This window comes from Salvelinus alpinus, chromosome 28 (assembly GCF_045679555.1).
Source record: "Salvelinus alpinus chromosome 28, SLU_Salpinus.1, whole genome shotgun sequence".
NCBI classification, from domain to species: Eukaryota; Metazoa; Chordata; class Actinopteri; order Salmoniformes; family Salmonidae; genus Salvelinus; species Salvelinus alpinus.
This window is the reverse complement of record NC_092113.1, coordinates 33,650,643-33,666,925: the sequence shown is the minus strand read 5'-3', so window position 1 is coordinate 33,666,925 and position 16,283 is coordinate 33,650,643. Positions and strand designations below refer to the sequence as shown.

The following is a 16,283-nucleotide window of genomic DNA, read 5'->3' as shown; positions in this document are numbered from 1 at the left end:
TGGTCCAGTCTAGTGTGACTAATTGTCAGATGAAAGAAGAGCAGCTGTGGTAAACCTGGGAGTGGTAATGTGTGTGTGTGTGTGTGTGTGTGTGTGTGTGTGTGTGTGTGTGTGTGTGTGTGTGTGTGTGTGTGTGTGTGTGTGTGTGTGTGTGTGTGTGTGTGTGTGTGTGTGTGTGTGTGTGTGTGTGTGTGTGTGTGTGTGTGTGTGTGTGTGTGTAGTAATGGAGTTACCTGTGAATGAACATATGTATAATGTACTCACAATGCTGTCCTGCTATCCTCCACGTAACCAGAGCCTTTGACAGCAGAGCAACCTAACTCTAACTTCGACCTAGCACTTCTTCTGAAGCTCTGCATCCTGGAGACTAGACCAGGTAGGGGAATTACAGGATGTCTATGGGCCAGGGGGCTAGGAGGCTGTGAGGATGAAACACTGCAGTCAATGTGTTGTTGTGAACAGATCAGTACTGTATGGCGAGGGCAAGCTCTGGTAGTGCCAGCGATAGAAATCAGCTGTTTTCTTTGAGTGTGAGTGTGAGTGTGGGCGGCAGGTAGCCTAGCTGTTAAGAGCGTTGAATCAGTCACCTAAAGGTTGCTGGTTTGAATCCCCGAGCAGAATAGGTGAAAAATCTGTCAATGTGCCCTTGAGCAAGGCACTTAACCCTAATTGCTCCTGTAAGTCACTCTGGATAAGAGTGTCTGCTTAATGACTCAAATGTAAATTTAAAACAATGTGTCGGGGGGTCAAAATGCTCTAAATATGTGGTTGCTTCAAGATGTGTATTTACGGTCTTGTTGGTATAGTGAACAAAATTATAAACGCAATGATTTTACTGAGCTACAGTTTAGACAGACAAATCAGTCAATTGAAATAAATTCATTAGGCCCTAATCTATGGATTTCACATGACTGGGAATACAGATATGCATCTGTTACTGTAGTCACAGATACATAAAAAGAGGGGCGTGGATCAGAAAACCAGTCAGTGTCTGGTGTGATCACCATTTGCCTCTTGCAGCGCGACACATCTCCTTCACATAGAGTTGATCAGGCTGTTGATGGTGGCCTGTGGAATTTTGTCCCACTCCTCTTCAAATGGCTTTGCAAAGTTGCTGGATATTGGCGCCAACTGGAACACGCTGTCGTACACTTCGATTCAGAGCATCCCAAACATGCTCAATGGGTGACATGTCTGGTGAGTATGCAGGTGTAACGATTGTTGTTGGAAGGATGGTCGGACCAAGATGCAGCGTGGGGTAGGTTAATCATTTTTTATTTAAGATAACCGGCACAAAACAAGAAAGAGTAACAAACGAAACGTACAGCCTTGTAGGGCTAAAAAGCAACAATACAAAATCAAGATCCCACAAAACAACAGGTGGAAAAAAGGCTGTCTAAATATGATCCCCAATCAGAGACAACGATAGACAGCTGCCTCTGATTGGGAACCATACCAGGCAACCATAGAAATACACAAACTAGAGTACCCACCCTAGTCACACCCTGACCTAACCAAAATAGAGAATAAAAAGGCTCTTAGGTCAGGGCGTGACAGCAGGTCATGAAAGAAATGGGACATTTTCAGCTTCGAGGAATTGTGTACAGATCCTTGCTAAATGGGGCTGTGCATGATCATGTTGAAACATGAGGTGATGGCAGCGGATGAATGGCCTAACAATGGGCCTCAGGATCTCGTCACGGTATCTCTGTGCATTCAAATCGTCAACAGTTCAAATGCAATTGTGTTTGTTGTCCGTAGCTTATGCCTGCTCTGCTCATACCATAACTCCACTGCCACCATGGGGCACTCGATTCACAACATTGACATCAGCAAACCGCTCGCCCACACAACCCATACACGTGGTGTGTGGTTGTGATGCCGGTCGGACGTACTGCAGAATTCTCTAAAACGACGTTGGAGGCGGTTTATGGTAGATAAATTAACATTCAATTCTCTGGCAACAGCTCTGGTGGACATTCCAGTCAGCATACCAATTGCACAAACTTGAGACGTCTCTGGCATTGTGTTGTGAGACAAAACTGCACATTTTAGAGTGGCCTTTTAATGTCCCCAGCACAAGGTGCACCTGTGTAATGATAATGCTGTTTAATCATCTTCTTGATATGCCACACCTGTCAGGTGGATGGATTATCTTGGCAAAGGAGAAATGCTCACTAACAAGGATGTAAACAAATTTGTACACAAGACTTCAGAGAAATAAGCTTTTTGTGTGTATGGAACATTTCTGGGATCTTTAATTTCAGCTCATGAAACATGGGACCAATACTTTACCTGTTGCGTTTATATTTTTGATCAGTATATTTGGGACCGCTCAATAAAAAAATCTCTGTTGATCAGCAGCTTATCGACCAGATACAGTACATGGGCAGATATAGTCATCTTTAGGGCCGGAGGAAAATAGCCACCATATCAAAGAGTCTAGTCAAGTGTTTATTATTCATGTGGCTTTTTTCTGCTTGCTTCTTCAAACTGCAGCTGTTTTTCTCCACATGCTTCCTGACCGCTCGGTCCAGCTACAAACACACTTCCTGACTGACCGGTTCTGTCTGGGCTGGTCAAGATGCAAGCCAGCCTGTCTGTGGCTAGGAAAACACAGGCAGGTCTGAAATCCTTGGTATCAACAACAAGGAAGTGGAGGGGGAAACGTGTGTGTGTGTGTGTGTGTGTTTGTGTGAGGGTGCGAGTGAGGGGGCGAATGTTAGCAGCTGAAATACAGAGATGTGTTGGTGGATAAATAGGAGCTTTGCATGTGTTTTCCTTACAGCGTTATACCTCAACAGACACCAAATGGACACAGGATACACCTGTATCTGTGTGTGTCCATGTGCATAGACTCACATGCTTTATGAAAAGTTGGGCCAGTCTCTCTGGTTCTGCTATACATTTCTCCAGCTCGCCCATGAAGTAGCTAGAGAGAGAGAGACAGGTTACAAACATCAAGCGCACACACACAAAGACACACACCACGTGCACACACACAAACACACACAAACACACAAACACACACAAACACACACACACACACAAACACACACACACACACAAACACACACACACACACTGTACAGTATCTCCGATACTCACTCTTTATGCCAGTCGAAAATTTGATGAATATTTCCGAACACGATCTTGTCTTTTCCCTTCATGTCGTCTGGTATACCTTTAGTAGTCATAGTGACCATGTAGCCCTGTACAGGAAACATACAGCCAACCTCAGATCTCATATCCTGTACTTACTGACTGGGATTCAAGCCCAGGTCTCCTGCACACAACAAGACTATGTTAACCTGTTGATCTAAAGTCTATGTATTAACGCCACATATACTGTACATACCTACTTACCTGGAAAACAACTATTTCTGACTTGGAAAAGCTTTCCAAACATAGGCATGTCGCTATTATGTTGCTATAACATCACTGGGCCAAAAATAACTTTCGGAAGTCTTCAATTTCTTCACCTAGAATATATCAAACTCTGTCAGACTATACTAATATATATATTAATAAAATCAAACCCAATAAAATAAATGTCTGTTTTTGGAGCCAGACCAAGCTGTGTTGAAAGAAACTGAAGGTGTTGCGTTGACAATGATTTCCAGGCGAAATCACTGAATAAATGGGTGCCGCTTCTTCTTCTGCCTTGGTTGATACAAAAGTTGTCCGATTTCAAACTCCAGCAGTGAAACGGTGGTTTCTTCTGCCGCTGTTGATATCACTGTCCCTGGAAATGGTTCTAATACTGTATTCTCACCTCTACTATGCGCCCCAGGTCCTCCACATACAGTTTCTCTGTCTCTAGGAGTTCCTTCAGTACGTACCTGGACAGAGAGACGGTACTGACTGTTGGTCATCCCCATCAATACAAAGTCTTTCCAAACAGTCTTGTCTGTTTAAAGGGGCAATCTGCAGTTGTTACATCCATTTTTGGACTTTTAAAATAACTATATGTACAGTTGAAGAAGTTTACATACACTTGGAGTCATTAAAACTCGCTATTCAACCACTCCACAAATTTCTTGTTAACAAACTATTGTACAACTTTGGAAGTATGCTTGGGGTCATTGTCCATTTGGAAGACCCATTTCCAACCAAGCTTTAACTTCCTGACTGATGTCTTGAGATGTTGCTTCAATATATCCACATAATTTTCATTCCTCATGATAGCCATCTATTTTGTGAAGTGCACCAGTCCCTCCTGCAGCAAAACACCCCCACAGCATGACGCTGCCACCCCCGTGCTTCACGGTTGGGATGGTGTTCTTCGGCTTGCAAGCATCCCACTTTTTCCTCCAAACATAACGATGGTCATTATGGCCAAACAGTTCTATTTTTGTTTCATCAGACCAACCAGAGAACATTTCATCAAGTACAATAATCTTTGTCCCCATGTGCAGTTGCAAACCGTAGTCTGGATTTTTTATGGCGGTTTTGGAGCAGTGGCTTCTTCCTTGCTGAGCGGTCTTTCAGGTTATGTCTATATTGGACTCGTTTAACTGTGGATGTAGATACTTTTGTACCTGTTTCCTCCAGCATCTTCACAATGTCCTTTGACGTTGTTCTGGGATTGATTCACACTTTTCGCACCAAAGTACGTTCATATCTAGGAGACAGAACAAGTCTCCTTCCTGAGAGGTATGACGGCTGCGTGGTCCCATGGTGTTTATGCTTGCGTACTATTGTTTTGACAGATGAACGTGGTACTTTCTGGGTTTGGAAATTGCTGCCAAGGATGAACCAGACTTGTGGAGGTCTTCAAAACAAAATTCTGAGGTCTTGGCTGATTTCTTTAGATTTTCCCATGATGTCAAGCAAAGAGGCACTGAGTTTGAAGGTAGGCCTTGAAATACATCCACAGGTACACCTCCAATTGACTCTAATGATGTCAATTAGCCTATCAGAAGCTTCTGAAGCCATGACATCATTTTCTGGAATTTTCCAAGCTGTTTAAAGGCACAGTCAACTTAACGTATGTAAACTTCTGACCCACTGGAATTGTGATACAGTGAATTATACGTGAAATAATCTGTCTGTAAACAATTGTTGGAAAAATGACTTGTGTCATGCACAAAGTAGATGTTCTAACTGACTTGCCAAAACTATAGTTTGTTAACAAGAAATTTGAGGAGCGGCTGAAAAACGAGTTTTAATGACTCCAACCTAAGTGTATGTAAACTTCCAACTTCAACTGTATATGTCAACAGTCTAAGCCAACCGATCTGTTTTGCTACATAGTTGCGCATTCATGAGTTTTGTTGCTAAACAACCAACCCGTCCATAATATAACTTGTAAATATCTCATGAGCTTAGTTCCAGTATCCAGTTCCATTATCTTTCCCCATCACAACCCCAAGCTTGTTTTACTCCAACTCTGTAATTATAAACAAACTGTATCGGCTCAAAACATGGTTAAAACTATCATGGTCAGTCCTTCACCAAAACAGTGGTGGGGTGAACCCATTTGTAATTGTTTGAACTGCAGATTGCCCCTTTAAGATAATTGTTTGCAGCCATACATGATTCTCATGGAAATGCTGTGTTGTACATCAAACTTTGATCAGTTTTAGAGTAAGGGGTAGTAAGGGCAGTGTTGTGTAATTACAGTTGAACCACTTACATGCTCTTCTCTAAGGCACTCCTCCTCTCCTCCTCACTGTCAGCCGCCGCTGATGATTGGCTGGGGGTGTTTTCCATCAATACTGAGACGTTGTCATCTGGACAGACATTGGTGGACTGAATATCCTGGTCAAACAGACGGGACAGGGAATAGGGTTATGATATAATCTGTGGTCCGTTGACATTCTGAAGATAGTGAGAGTGAGAGTGAGAGAGTAAGAGAGCGAGAGAGAGTGAGAGAGAGAGAGAGAGAGAGAGAGAGAGGCAAAGTGAGAGAGAGGCAAAGTGAGAGAGAGAGAATGGGATGATAATGATGCAGGTTGCCAAGGTGACCAGGGAGGGAGGGGGAGCAGCCAGACACTATGGACCATGACAGAATGAAGGGGATCTCACTGTCACCAATAATGGTGTAAGGCAGGGTTTCCCAAACTCGGTCTTGATAACGAGTTGGTTATTTTTATAAGCCAGGACAAAGTCTAGGAACTCTGGTGTAGGATGTGGTGAAGTCACCATGAAAAAGGAGTGAGGGAGAGAAAGAAAGAAGGGGAAAGGGGGAGGTAGAGAGAGCTACAGACCAGCTCAACAAAAACGACCCGGTACAAAACATTTAAATATTGGACGAGTGTGGTGTACAGAATGTCTTGGGCATAGAGACAGTACAAATAGACAGCACTGAACATGGTGTCATCATGGACTTCCACGTCCAATTCATTCAGGAAGTGTCTGACAAAGATCTGCATACGGATCACAGCGACCTAATCAGTTGGGTTGATGAGGTATGCACGAGGCTACTTTCCTGGAATTTACATAAATTCCCAAGGAGATTTTTGAATGAACATTGAAGCATTGTCTACACATTCTACACTACAGTAATGCTTGTGTGAGCAGTAACATACACTCTTATGCTTGTCTGAACATACAATATCTTGTTCTTGTTCAGTGTCATGTTCATTGGCCACAGTCTTCCGATCGGCATGTACATCATTTTAGAATAGTGGTTGTCAACCTATTTACGCCTGGCCAAGCATACACACCAGAGGAGGCTGAGAAGTTTGGTGGGAGGAGCTATAGTAGGATGGGCTCATTGTAATGGCTGGCTTTCCATTTATTTCATTCCAGCCATTACAATGAGCCCATCCTCTTATAGCTCCTACCAGGAGAATGCTTCCTGCCCCAACTCATAGTGCCAACTGTAAAGTTTGGTGGAGGGTGAATAATAGTCTGGGGCTGTTTCTCATGGTTTGGGCTAGGCCCCTTAGTTCCAGTGAAGGGAAATCTTAATGCTACATCCAACAATGACATTCTGGACGATTCTGTGCTTCCAACTTTGTGGCAACAATTTGAGAAAGGCCCTTTCCTGTTTCAGTATGACAATGCCAGCAGGTAACCTAGTGGTTAGAGCGTTGGACTAGTAACCGAAAGGTTGCAAGATTGAATCCCCGAGCTGACAAGGTAAAAATCTGTCATTCTGCCCCTGAACAAGGCAGTTAACCCACTGTTCCTAGGCCGCCATTGAAAATAAGAATTTGTTCTTAACTGACTTGCCTGGTTAAATAAAGGTTAAAAGAAATCCCCCCAGAGCAAAGTGATGTCCTTACAGATATGGTTTGTCGAGATCGTTGTGGAAGAACTTGACTGCACAGAGCCCTGACCTCAACCCCATTGAAAACCTTTGGGATAAATTGGAACGCTGACTACGAGCCAGACCTAATCCCTCAACATCAGTGCCCGACCTCACTAATGCTCTTGTGGCTGAATGAAAGCAAGTCCCCGCAGCAATGTTCTGACATCTAGTTGAAAGCCTTCCCAGAAGAGTGGAGGCTGTTATAGCAGCAAGGGGGAGACCAACTCCATATTAATGCCCATGATTTTGGAATGAGATGTTCAACGAGCTGTCGTCCACATACATTTGGTCATGTAGTGTAAATGGGCTATAATTTCCCATCAACTTCTGCAAATGTGACCTTTTACTAAAGCTGCAGAGTACACTGTGTGTGTGGTTGTGTTGTTGTGTATACTTCTCTGTGTGTGTGTGGTTGTGTTGTTGTGTATACTTCTCTGTGTGTGTGTGGTTGTGTTGTTGTGTATACTTCTCTGTGTGTGTGTGGTTGTGTTGTTGTGTATACTTCTCTGTGTGTGTGTGGTTGTGTTGTTGTGTATACTTCTCTGTCTGTGTGTGTGTGTGTGTGTCTGTGTGTGTGTGCCTGTGTGCCTGTGTGTCTGTGTGTGTGTGCCTGTGTGTGTGTGTGTGTGTGTGTGTGTGTGTGTGTGTGTGTGTGTGTGTGTGTGTGTGTGTGTGTGTGTGTGTGTGTGTGTGTGTGTGTGTGTGTGTGTGTGTGTGTGTGTGTGTGTGTGTGTGTGTGTGTGTGTGTGTGTGTGTGTGTGAGACAGAGAAGTAGAGGAGGTGTTCTAAGAAGTCTTAACTTTTTCTCTTCCTTTCCTGAAAGAGAAACAGTAAATCTGTCTAAGGAGGGGAGGAAGGAGAGAGAAAAAGAGAGAGATGGAGAATGACAGTGATAGAGGGAGAAGAATAGGAGAGAGGGAGAGAGAGACCCTGAGATGACTGACCTACATACTTTATTACCTCTTTCTCTCTCTCCCTCTCTCCCTCTCTTTCCTCTCTTTCCTCTTCTGGCAGTACAGACTGAACCAGTGATCTCCTTCCCTTCTCTCCCATCTGTCTCTGACTGTGTGTAATCCTGCCATCAGAGCCTCATGACTGGCTGCTATAATGAACTGCAGGGGAATGACCCCCTCCCTGGGTCATGTTCAGTAGGGCACACTGTAACAAAACATTTGGAAATCTGTGTTGTTATTGGAAAAGTTCAGATATAGCTCCCTTGTTCCACTCGGTTTCAAACCCTTTTATCAATAGTGACCCTGGTAAGAGTCCAGTAGGAATGAGCGCTGGCTCTCTGATGTGTTTCGTCATAGTGTTCACTATCCAGGCCCCCTTACAACCCTCTTCTCTGTTCCAAATGCCATCTATACCATTGGCTGTTGCCGTTCACACAATTCCAATTGTTTGATGTGTAAATGAAAGAGCAAAGCCATTGTTTGGACTCATTTCCTGGAATGAGTAGTAGACATCTTCCATTACATTTCTCCTCTCAGTGCTATTTTCTTTTTTATCTGTAGTGATTTTCTTTGTAGTATGTTAATGCATCCATCACACAGAACCCTGACTAGGATGTGTCCCAAATGGTACCCTATTCCCTATAGTAGTGCACTATGTAGGAGATAGGGTGCCATTTGGGAAGCTAACTTAACAAACCTTCCCCACTGGACTGCCTCCTATTGATGAACTCTGACAGGACCTTGAGTTCATCTAGGTGTGTGTGTCTGCGTGTGTATCTGAGACCAAGAAACTATGTTTGATCAGCCAAGCCCAGCAGCGGTGGTGGTGATATGGGATCCTTCGGACGTCCATACTCTAAACCCTAACCTTAACCCCTACCCTTACCTTAACCATAACAACCCTTACCTAAAGGTGAACCACTTTTAGCCTACCTTTACTATTTAAAAAGTCAACTTCAATGGGTGGTAGGGACGTCCCAAGGATTCCGGATAGAACGGACCCTTGTATGGCTGTATCTACCTAGTTTAGCCTCTTAGCCATTTGCTCAGGGGCCTAACACCAGTTGTCAGGTTTCAGGCAAGGTTTGTCAACACGCAAACATGGTTTACTGAACCACCTCTGTTACACAGGGCTGTGTGTTGGGACAGACTCGTGTGTGTGTGTATTTGTTTGTTCGTTTGAGTGTGTGTGTGTGTGTGTGAGAGGGCTGTATGTGTGTCTGTGGTTTGACTCACCTGTGTGTTGGCAAGTGCAGTACAGCCCTGTAGTGAGTCAGCCAGGTAGCTGGAAGAGTTTAGGGTTGCTGAGGAAAGCTCCTCAGGACTGGCCAACCTATACCTGCACTCCTACAACACACACACACACACACACACACACACACACACACACACACACACACAGACACAAACACAAACACACACACACACACACACACACACACACACACACACACACACACACACACACACACACACACACACACACACACACACACACACACACACACACACACACACACACACACACACACACACACACACACACACACACACACACACACACACACACACACACACACACACACACACACAGAGGGAGAACATCATTACTCAACATAACACAACAACATAAACCTCAACAACACATTAAATCCTTGCAACACTGTGACTTTCAGAAACATCCCCAGGAGTGAGATAGCAGAATCACCATCTCCAGGGCTGTTATTTTATAACTAACTAGCATTATGACTGTAATCACACTGTGACTATCCACCATGTGTACATCATGTGGGTAAACTATGGGTAAACCATGCAGCAGTCAACTGTGTTGGTATTCATTGGTTAGGTACTGTACTGTCAATGGGCTGCGGTTGGGCAAGCTGTTGGTAGATATTTACACAGAAAAGGTAGTTGATCTCGATCTTATATGTAGATATTTGCTCAGGAATAGTAATCTCTTTAACTAAGACCGTCGCCAAAACTAAGACAGTTCTGCCGAGTTGTTCTGCCAAGAAACAGAGGAAGGCTCCACACCACTCAATTCAATTCAATTCAATTCAAGGGGCTTTATTGGCATGGGAAACATGTGTTAACATTGCCAAAGCAAGTGAGGTAGATATTATACAAAAGTGAAATAAACAATACAAATTAACAGTAAACATTACACATACAGAAGTTTCAAAACAATAAAGACATTACAAATGTTATATTATATATATACAGTGTTGTAACAATGTACAAATGGTTAAAGCACACAAGTTAAAATAAATAAGCATAAATATGGGTTGTATTTACAATGGTGTTTGTTCTTCACTGGTTGCCCTTTTCTTGTGGCAACAGGTCACAAATCTTGCTGCTGTGATGGCACACTGTGGAATTTCTCCCAGTAGATATGGGAGTTTATCAAACTTGAATATATTGCTTAGTTAATTTCAGATTATTTTATTTTGCTCTGTTGTAGCTTTGTCAACTATGTGTGTGTTTTCTATACCTGTTTTCTCCTCTCCCTGTAGGCGTTACAGACGCTCCCGACCCCTTGGTTGCAATCCTTCTAATTTAGTGAACCCTGCACGCAAAACCTATGTGGAATTCCTGCCGATCTGCGGTCCAGAACGCCTAGTTCATCTGAGCAGTATGCTGCGCATCCCTTGACGTCACAGTGGTGGCACGTCTAGTCATGTCTCCTAACTGGAGATGTTCTCACCAGTCCATCTTCTCATGTGAATTCCATGCTGTCACTTGTCACTTGTCCACTTAAGCTTAAAATCGTTGTCATCTATCACCCACCAAGTGCCCTTGGAGATTTCCTCAATGAGCTTGACACCTTAATAAGATCATTTCCTGACGATGGCTCACCGCTCTTCATACTTGGTGACTTCCACCTCCTGACATCTGCCTTCGATTAATTTCTTTCCAACTCTCTCTTTCCCCTCCCTAACTCTTTTAACATAACCCTTTCCCAGTCCCCTCCAACTCACAAGGCAGACAATACGGTTGACCTCATCTTTACTAGAGGCTGTTCACCTACTACCCCCCCCAGGTCTCTGATCACTACTTTTTTTTGTTGTTTCCTTCTCTGTCTCCTTTCCTCCAACCCTAACCACTCAGCCCCTACCCAGATGGTCATGTTGTTTCCTTCTCTGTCTCCTTTCCTCCAACCCTAACCACTCAGCCCCTACCCAGATGGTCATGTTGTTTCCTTTTCTGTCTCCTTTCCTCCAACCCTAACCACTCAGCCCCTACCCAGATGGTCATGTTGTTTCCTTCTCTGTCTCCTTTCCTCCAACCCTAACCACTCAGCCCCTACCCAGATGGTCATGTTGTTTCCTTCTCTGTCTCCTTTCCTCCAACCCTAACCACTCAGCCCCTACCCAGATGGTCATGTTGTTTCCCTCTCTGTCTCCTTTCCTCCAACCCTAACCACTCAGCCCCTACCCAGATGGTCATGCTGTTTCCTTTTCTGTCTCCTTTCCTCCAACCCTAACCACTCAGCCCCTACCCAGATGGTCATGTTGTTTCCTTCTCTGTCTCCTTTCCTCCAACCCTAACCACTCAGCCCCTACCCAGATGGTCATGCTGTTTCCTTTTCTTTCTCCCTTTCCTCCAACCCTAACCACTCAGCCCCTACCCAGATGGTCATGCTGTTTCCTTTTCTGTCTCCTTTCCTCCAACCCTAACCACTCAGCCCCTACCCAGATGGTCATGCTGTTTCCTTCTCCGTCTCCTTTCCTCCAACCATTACCACTCAGCCCCTACCCAGATGGTCATGTGCCATCACAAACTTCACTCTCGCTCTCCCACTACTCTCTCCTCTTCTATCCTATCATCTCTGCCTTCTGCTAAATCCTTCTCCCTCCTGTCTCCGGATTCTGCCTCTTCGACCCTACTCTCCTCCCTTTCCGCATCCTATGACTCGTACTGTCCCCTTTCCTCCCGGCCTGCTCGGCCCTCCCCTCCTGCTCCGTGGCTGAGTCTCATTACAAACTTACAGAACAGGGCTGCAGGCAGCTGAGCGGAAATGGAGGAAAACAAATCTTCCAGAGGACCTATCATCCTTTCACCCCCTCCTCTCTACCTCCTCTTCCTCTGTATCTGCTGCTAAAGCCACTTTCTATCACTACATTTCAAGTTTCTGCCTCTAACTCTAGGAAACTATTTTCCACCTTATCCTCCCTCCTTAATCCTCCACCTCTCCCTCTCTGCGGATGACTTTGTCAACCACTTTGAAAAGAAGGTTGACGACATCCGCTCCTCATTCAATCAGCCTATTGTTAATAGGCCTATCTTGTGATAAAGATATTAAGGGATTTCCACACATTATACTGATGAGTTGACTTATGAGGTCCATTTCAAATCTGTCAGTACCCATAGTCCCAATAGTCCCAATGTAGAGTAGCTAGTCCCCATTGTATGTACCCTGTATGTACAGTACCCGTCACAAGTTTGGACACACCTACTCATTCAAGAGTTTTTCTATATTTTTACTATTTTCTACATTGTAGAATAATAGTGAAGACATCAAAACTATGAAATAACACATATGGAATCATGTAGTAACCAAAAAAGTGTTACACTTTTAAAGTGTTTGAGATTTTTCAAAGTAGCCACCCTTTGCCTTGATGACAGCTTTGCACACTCTTGGCATTCTCTTAACCAGCTTCACCTGGAATGCTTTTCTAACAGTCTTGAAGGAGTTCCCACATTAGGTGAGCACTTGTTGGCTGCTTTTCCTTCACTCTGCGTTTTTTTTGGTTACTCCATATGTGTTATTTGATAGTTTGATAGTTTTGTCTTCACTATTATTCTAAAGAAAAACCCTTTAATGAGTAGGTGTGTCCAAACTTTTGACTGGTACTGTATGTACTTGTATGTAATGTAGGTGTTTGTATCCCTAGTGTTCTCTACCTTTACAAAGGTTAAACTGGTGCTTAGCAATGCCTCTCCACTCACCATCTTGTTGTGTGTGATGGGTAGTATGGTGGTGAGGTGGTCCTCTGATCCTAGGGGTCTGCCAAGCCCCAGCCCTCCCAGGCCCAGGTCATGACTGTGCCTAGAGGGGGGAATAGGAGGAGGGGATTTGCTTCCCCCATCCAACTTCCTGACCTGCCGCTCCCCCTTGGAGCTGGCTGAGATGTTGACGGCCCCAGCGCTGAGCTTGCGGACTGGATTGGTCAGCCACTTCTTCAAGGTGCTTACGGAACGTCGCGAGCCTGGGGAGCTGGGGGCGGAGCTACAGGACACCGTCAGGGTCGGAGGCAGGGACGCCACGGAGGTGGAGATGCTACCGTCGCTGCCTGCCGCTGAGTATGAGTCTGGAGGGAGGGAGAGGAGGGAGAGAGAACAAGAGAGATGGAGGGAGGGGGCAAAGGTCACATAAGAGCTCAAGAGAAGAGGAATGATAACTCTCTAAGTCAACGACTGGGATTTCTCAGTTAAACTAAGGCAAAGGGCAGCAGTGGACACACAGCAGCAGACACATATTTTTGGTGCAGAACTAGAGCAGGAAAAATACGCTAGCTTAACAATGGATGACCACAGAGCTGGGTGACCACAGAGCTGGATGACCATAGAGCTGGATGACCATAGAGCTGGATGACCATAGAGCTGGATGACCATAGAGCTGGATGACCATAGAGCTGGATGACCATAGAGCTGGATGACCATAGAGCTGGATGACCATAGAGCTGGATGACCATAGAGCTGGATGACCATAGACCTGGACTAGAGGGATGGAAAGGAGACCCCTCTCTCCCCTCTCCCTCAAAAGTAACTCTCCCCTCTCTCCCCCTCCCTCAACAGTAACCCCCCCCCCTCTCCCCCACCCCTCCCTCAACAGTAACACTCCCCTCTACAGTAACACTCCCCTCTCTTCTCCCCCTCCCTCAACAGTAACTCTCCCCTCTCTCCCCCTCCCTCATCAGTAACTCTCCCTTCTCTCCCCCTCCCTCTACAGTAACACTCCCCTCTCTCCCCCTCCCTCAACAGTAACTCTCCCCTTTCTCCCCCTTCCTCAACAGTAACTCTCCCTCTCCCCCCTCAACAGTAACTCTCCCTCTCTCCCCCTCCCTCAACAGTAACTCTCCTTCTCTCCCCCTCCCTCAACAGTAACTCTCCCTCTCTCCCCCTCCCTCAACAGTAACTATCCCCTTTCTCCCCCGCCCTCAACAGTAACTCTCCCTCTCTCCCCCTCCCTCATCAGCAACTCTCCTCTCTCCCCCTCCCTCAACAATAACTCTCTCCTCTCTCCCCCTCCCTCAACAGTAACTCTCCCCCTCCCTCAACAGTAACTCTCCCTCTCTCCCCCTCCCTCAAAAGTTACTCTCCCCTCTCTCCCCCTTCCTCAACACTAACTCTCCTCCCTCAACAGTAACTCTCCCCTCTCTCCCCCTCCCTCAACAGTAACTCTCCCCTCTCTCCCCCTTCCTCAACAGGAATTCTCCCCTCGCTCCCCCTCCCTCAACAGTAACTCTCCCCTCTCTCCCCCTTACTCAACAGTAACTCTCCCCTCTCCCCTCCCTCAACAGTAACTCTCTCCTCTCTCCCCCTCCCCTCAACAGTAACTCTCCCCTCTCTCGCCCTCCCTCATCAGTAACTCTCCCCCTTCCTCAACAGTAACTCTCCTCCCTCAACAGTAACTCTCCCCTCTCTCCCCCTTCCTCAACAGTAACTCTCCCCTCCCTCATCACTAACTCTCCTCCTCCCTCAACAGTAACTCTCCCCTCTCTCGCCCTCCCTCACCAGTAACTCTCCCCCTTCCTCAACAGTAACCCTCCTCCCTCAACAGTAACTCTCCCCTCTCTCGCCCTACCTCATCGGTAACTCTCCCCCTCCCTCAACAGTAACTCTCCCCCTCCCTCAACAGTAACTCTCCACTCTCCCGCCCTCACTAAACAGTAACTCTCCCCCTCCCTCAACAGTAACTCTCCCCCTCCCTCAACAGTAACTCTCCACTCTCTCCCCCTACCTCAACAGAAACTCTCCACTCTCTCAACAGTAACTCTCCACTCTCTCAACAGTAACTCTCCCCTCCCTCAACAGTAACTCTCCCCCTCCCTCAACAGTAACTCTCCCCTCCCTCAACAGTAACTCTCCCCCTCCCTCAACAGTAACTCTCCCCCTCCCTCAACAGTAACTCTCCAATCTCTCCCCCTACCTCAACAGAAACTCTCCACTCTCTCAACAGTAACTCTCCCCTTTCTCAACAGTAACTCTCCCCCTCCCTCAACAGTAACTCTCCCCCTCCCTCAACAGTAACTCTCCCCCTCCCTTAACAGTAACTCTCCCCTTTCTCAACAGTAACTCTCCCCCTCCCTCAACAGTAACTCTCCCCCTCCCTCAACAGTAACTCTCCCCCTCCCTCAACAGTAACTCTCCCCCTCCCTCAACAGTAACTCTCCCCTCCCTCAACAGTAACTCTCCCCTCCCTCAACAGTAACTCTCCCCTCCCTCAACAGTAACTCTCCCCCTCCCTCAACAGTAACTCTCCCCCTCCCTCAACAGTAACTCTCCCCCTCCCTCAACAGTAACTCTCCCCTCCCTCAACAGTAACTCTCCCCTCCCTCAACAGTGACTCTCCCCTCTCTCCCCCTCCCTCAACAGTAACTCTCCCCTCTCTCCCCCTTCCATCAACAGAAACTCTCCACTCTCTCCCCCTTCCACCAACAGCAACTCTCCTCTCTCCCCCTTCCACCAACAACAACTCTCCTCTCTCCCCCTCCCTCAACAGTAACTCTCCCCTCTCTCCCCCTCCCTCAACAGTAACTCTCCCCTCTCTCCCCCTACCTCAACAGTAACCATATCAGAGGAAGAGAAGTGGATGGATGTCAAAATCAAGACAGAAGAGAAGTATAAATGGGCTTTATTTTTAGACACAGCTGTTCAGCTGTTACAAGTACAGCCATAGAGGAGACATTGTTTTGGGCATTTTGCAGATTGAAGGGGTTATGTTGGTTTACTTTGCTGGAACCATGTGACCCCCCAAAAAGGTTGCTGTTGTTCCTACGATATGTTGAACCAACATGAGTGAAATCTCTTGGTCAGGGTTACTACAATACAAAAGAAAACGCTCT

At 46.0% G+C, this 16,283-nt stretch overlaps 1 protein-coding gene across 2 annotated transcripts in view; it reads right to left on the bottom strand.

Annotated features, from left to right (window-relative positions):
* Positions 1-16,283, bottom strand: part of LOC139557733 (rho guanine nucleotide exchange factor 25-like) — an 85,881-nt gene that overhangs the window by 15,346 nt on the left and 54,252 nt on the right. For both annotated transcript variants that reach the window (XM_071372871.1, XM_071372872.1), the window contains exons 2-7: positions 13,165-13,526; positions 9,451-9,561; positions 5,639-5,763; positions 3,776-3,842; positions 3,109-3,212; positions 2,863-2,932 (exon numbers count right to left, since the gene is read on the bottom strand). In XM_071372871.1, coding sequence (XP_071228972.1) covers positions 2,863-2,932; positions 3,109-3,212; positions 3,776-3,842; positions 5,639-5,763; positions 9,451-9,561; positions 13,165-13,526 — 839 coding nt within the window. The remainder of the gene's footprint in view (positions 1-2,862; positions 2,933-3,108; positions 3,213-3,775; positions 3,843-5,638; positions 5,764-9,450; positions 9,562-13,164; positions 13,527-16,283) is intronic.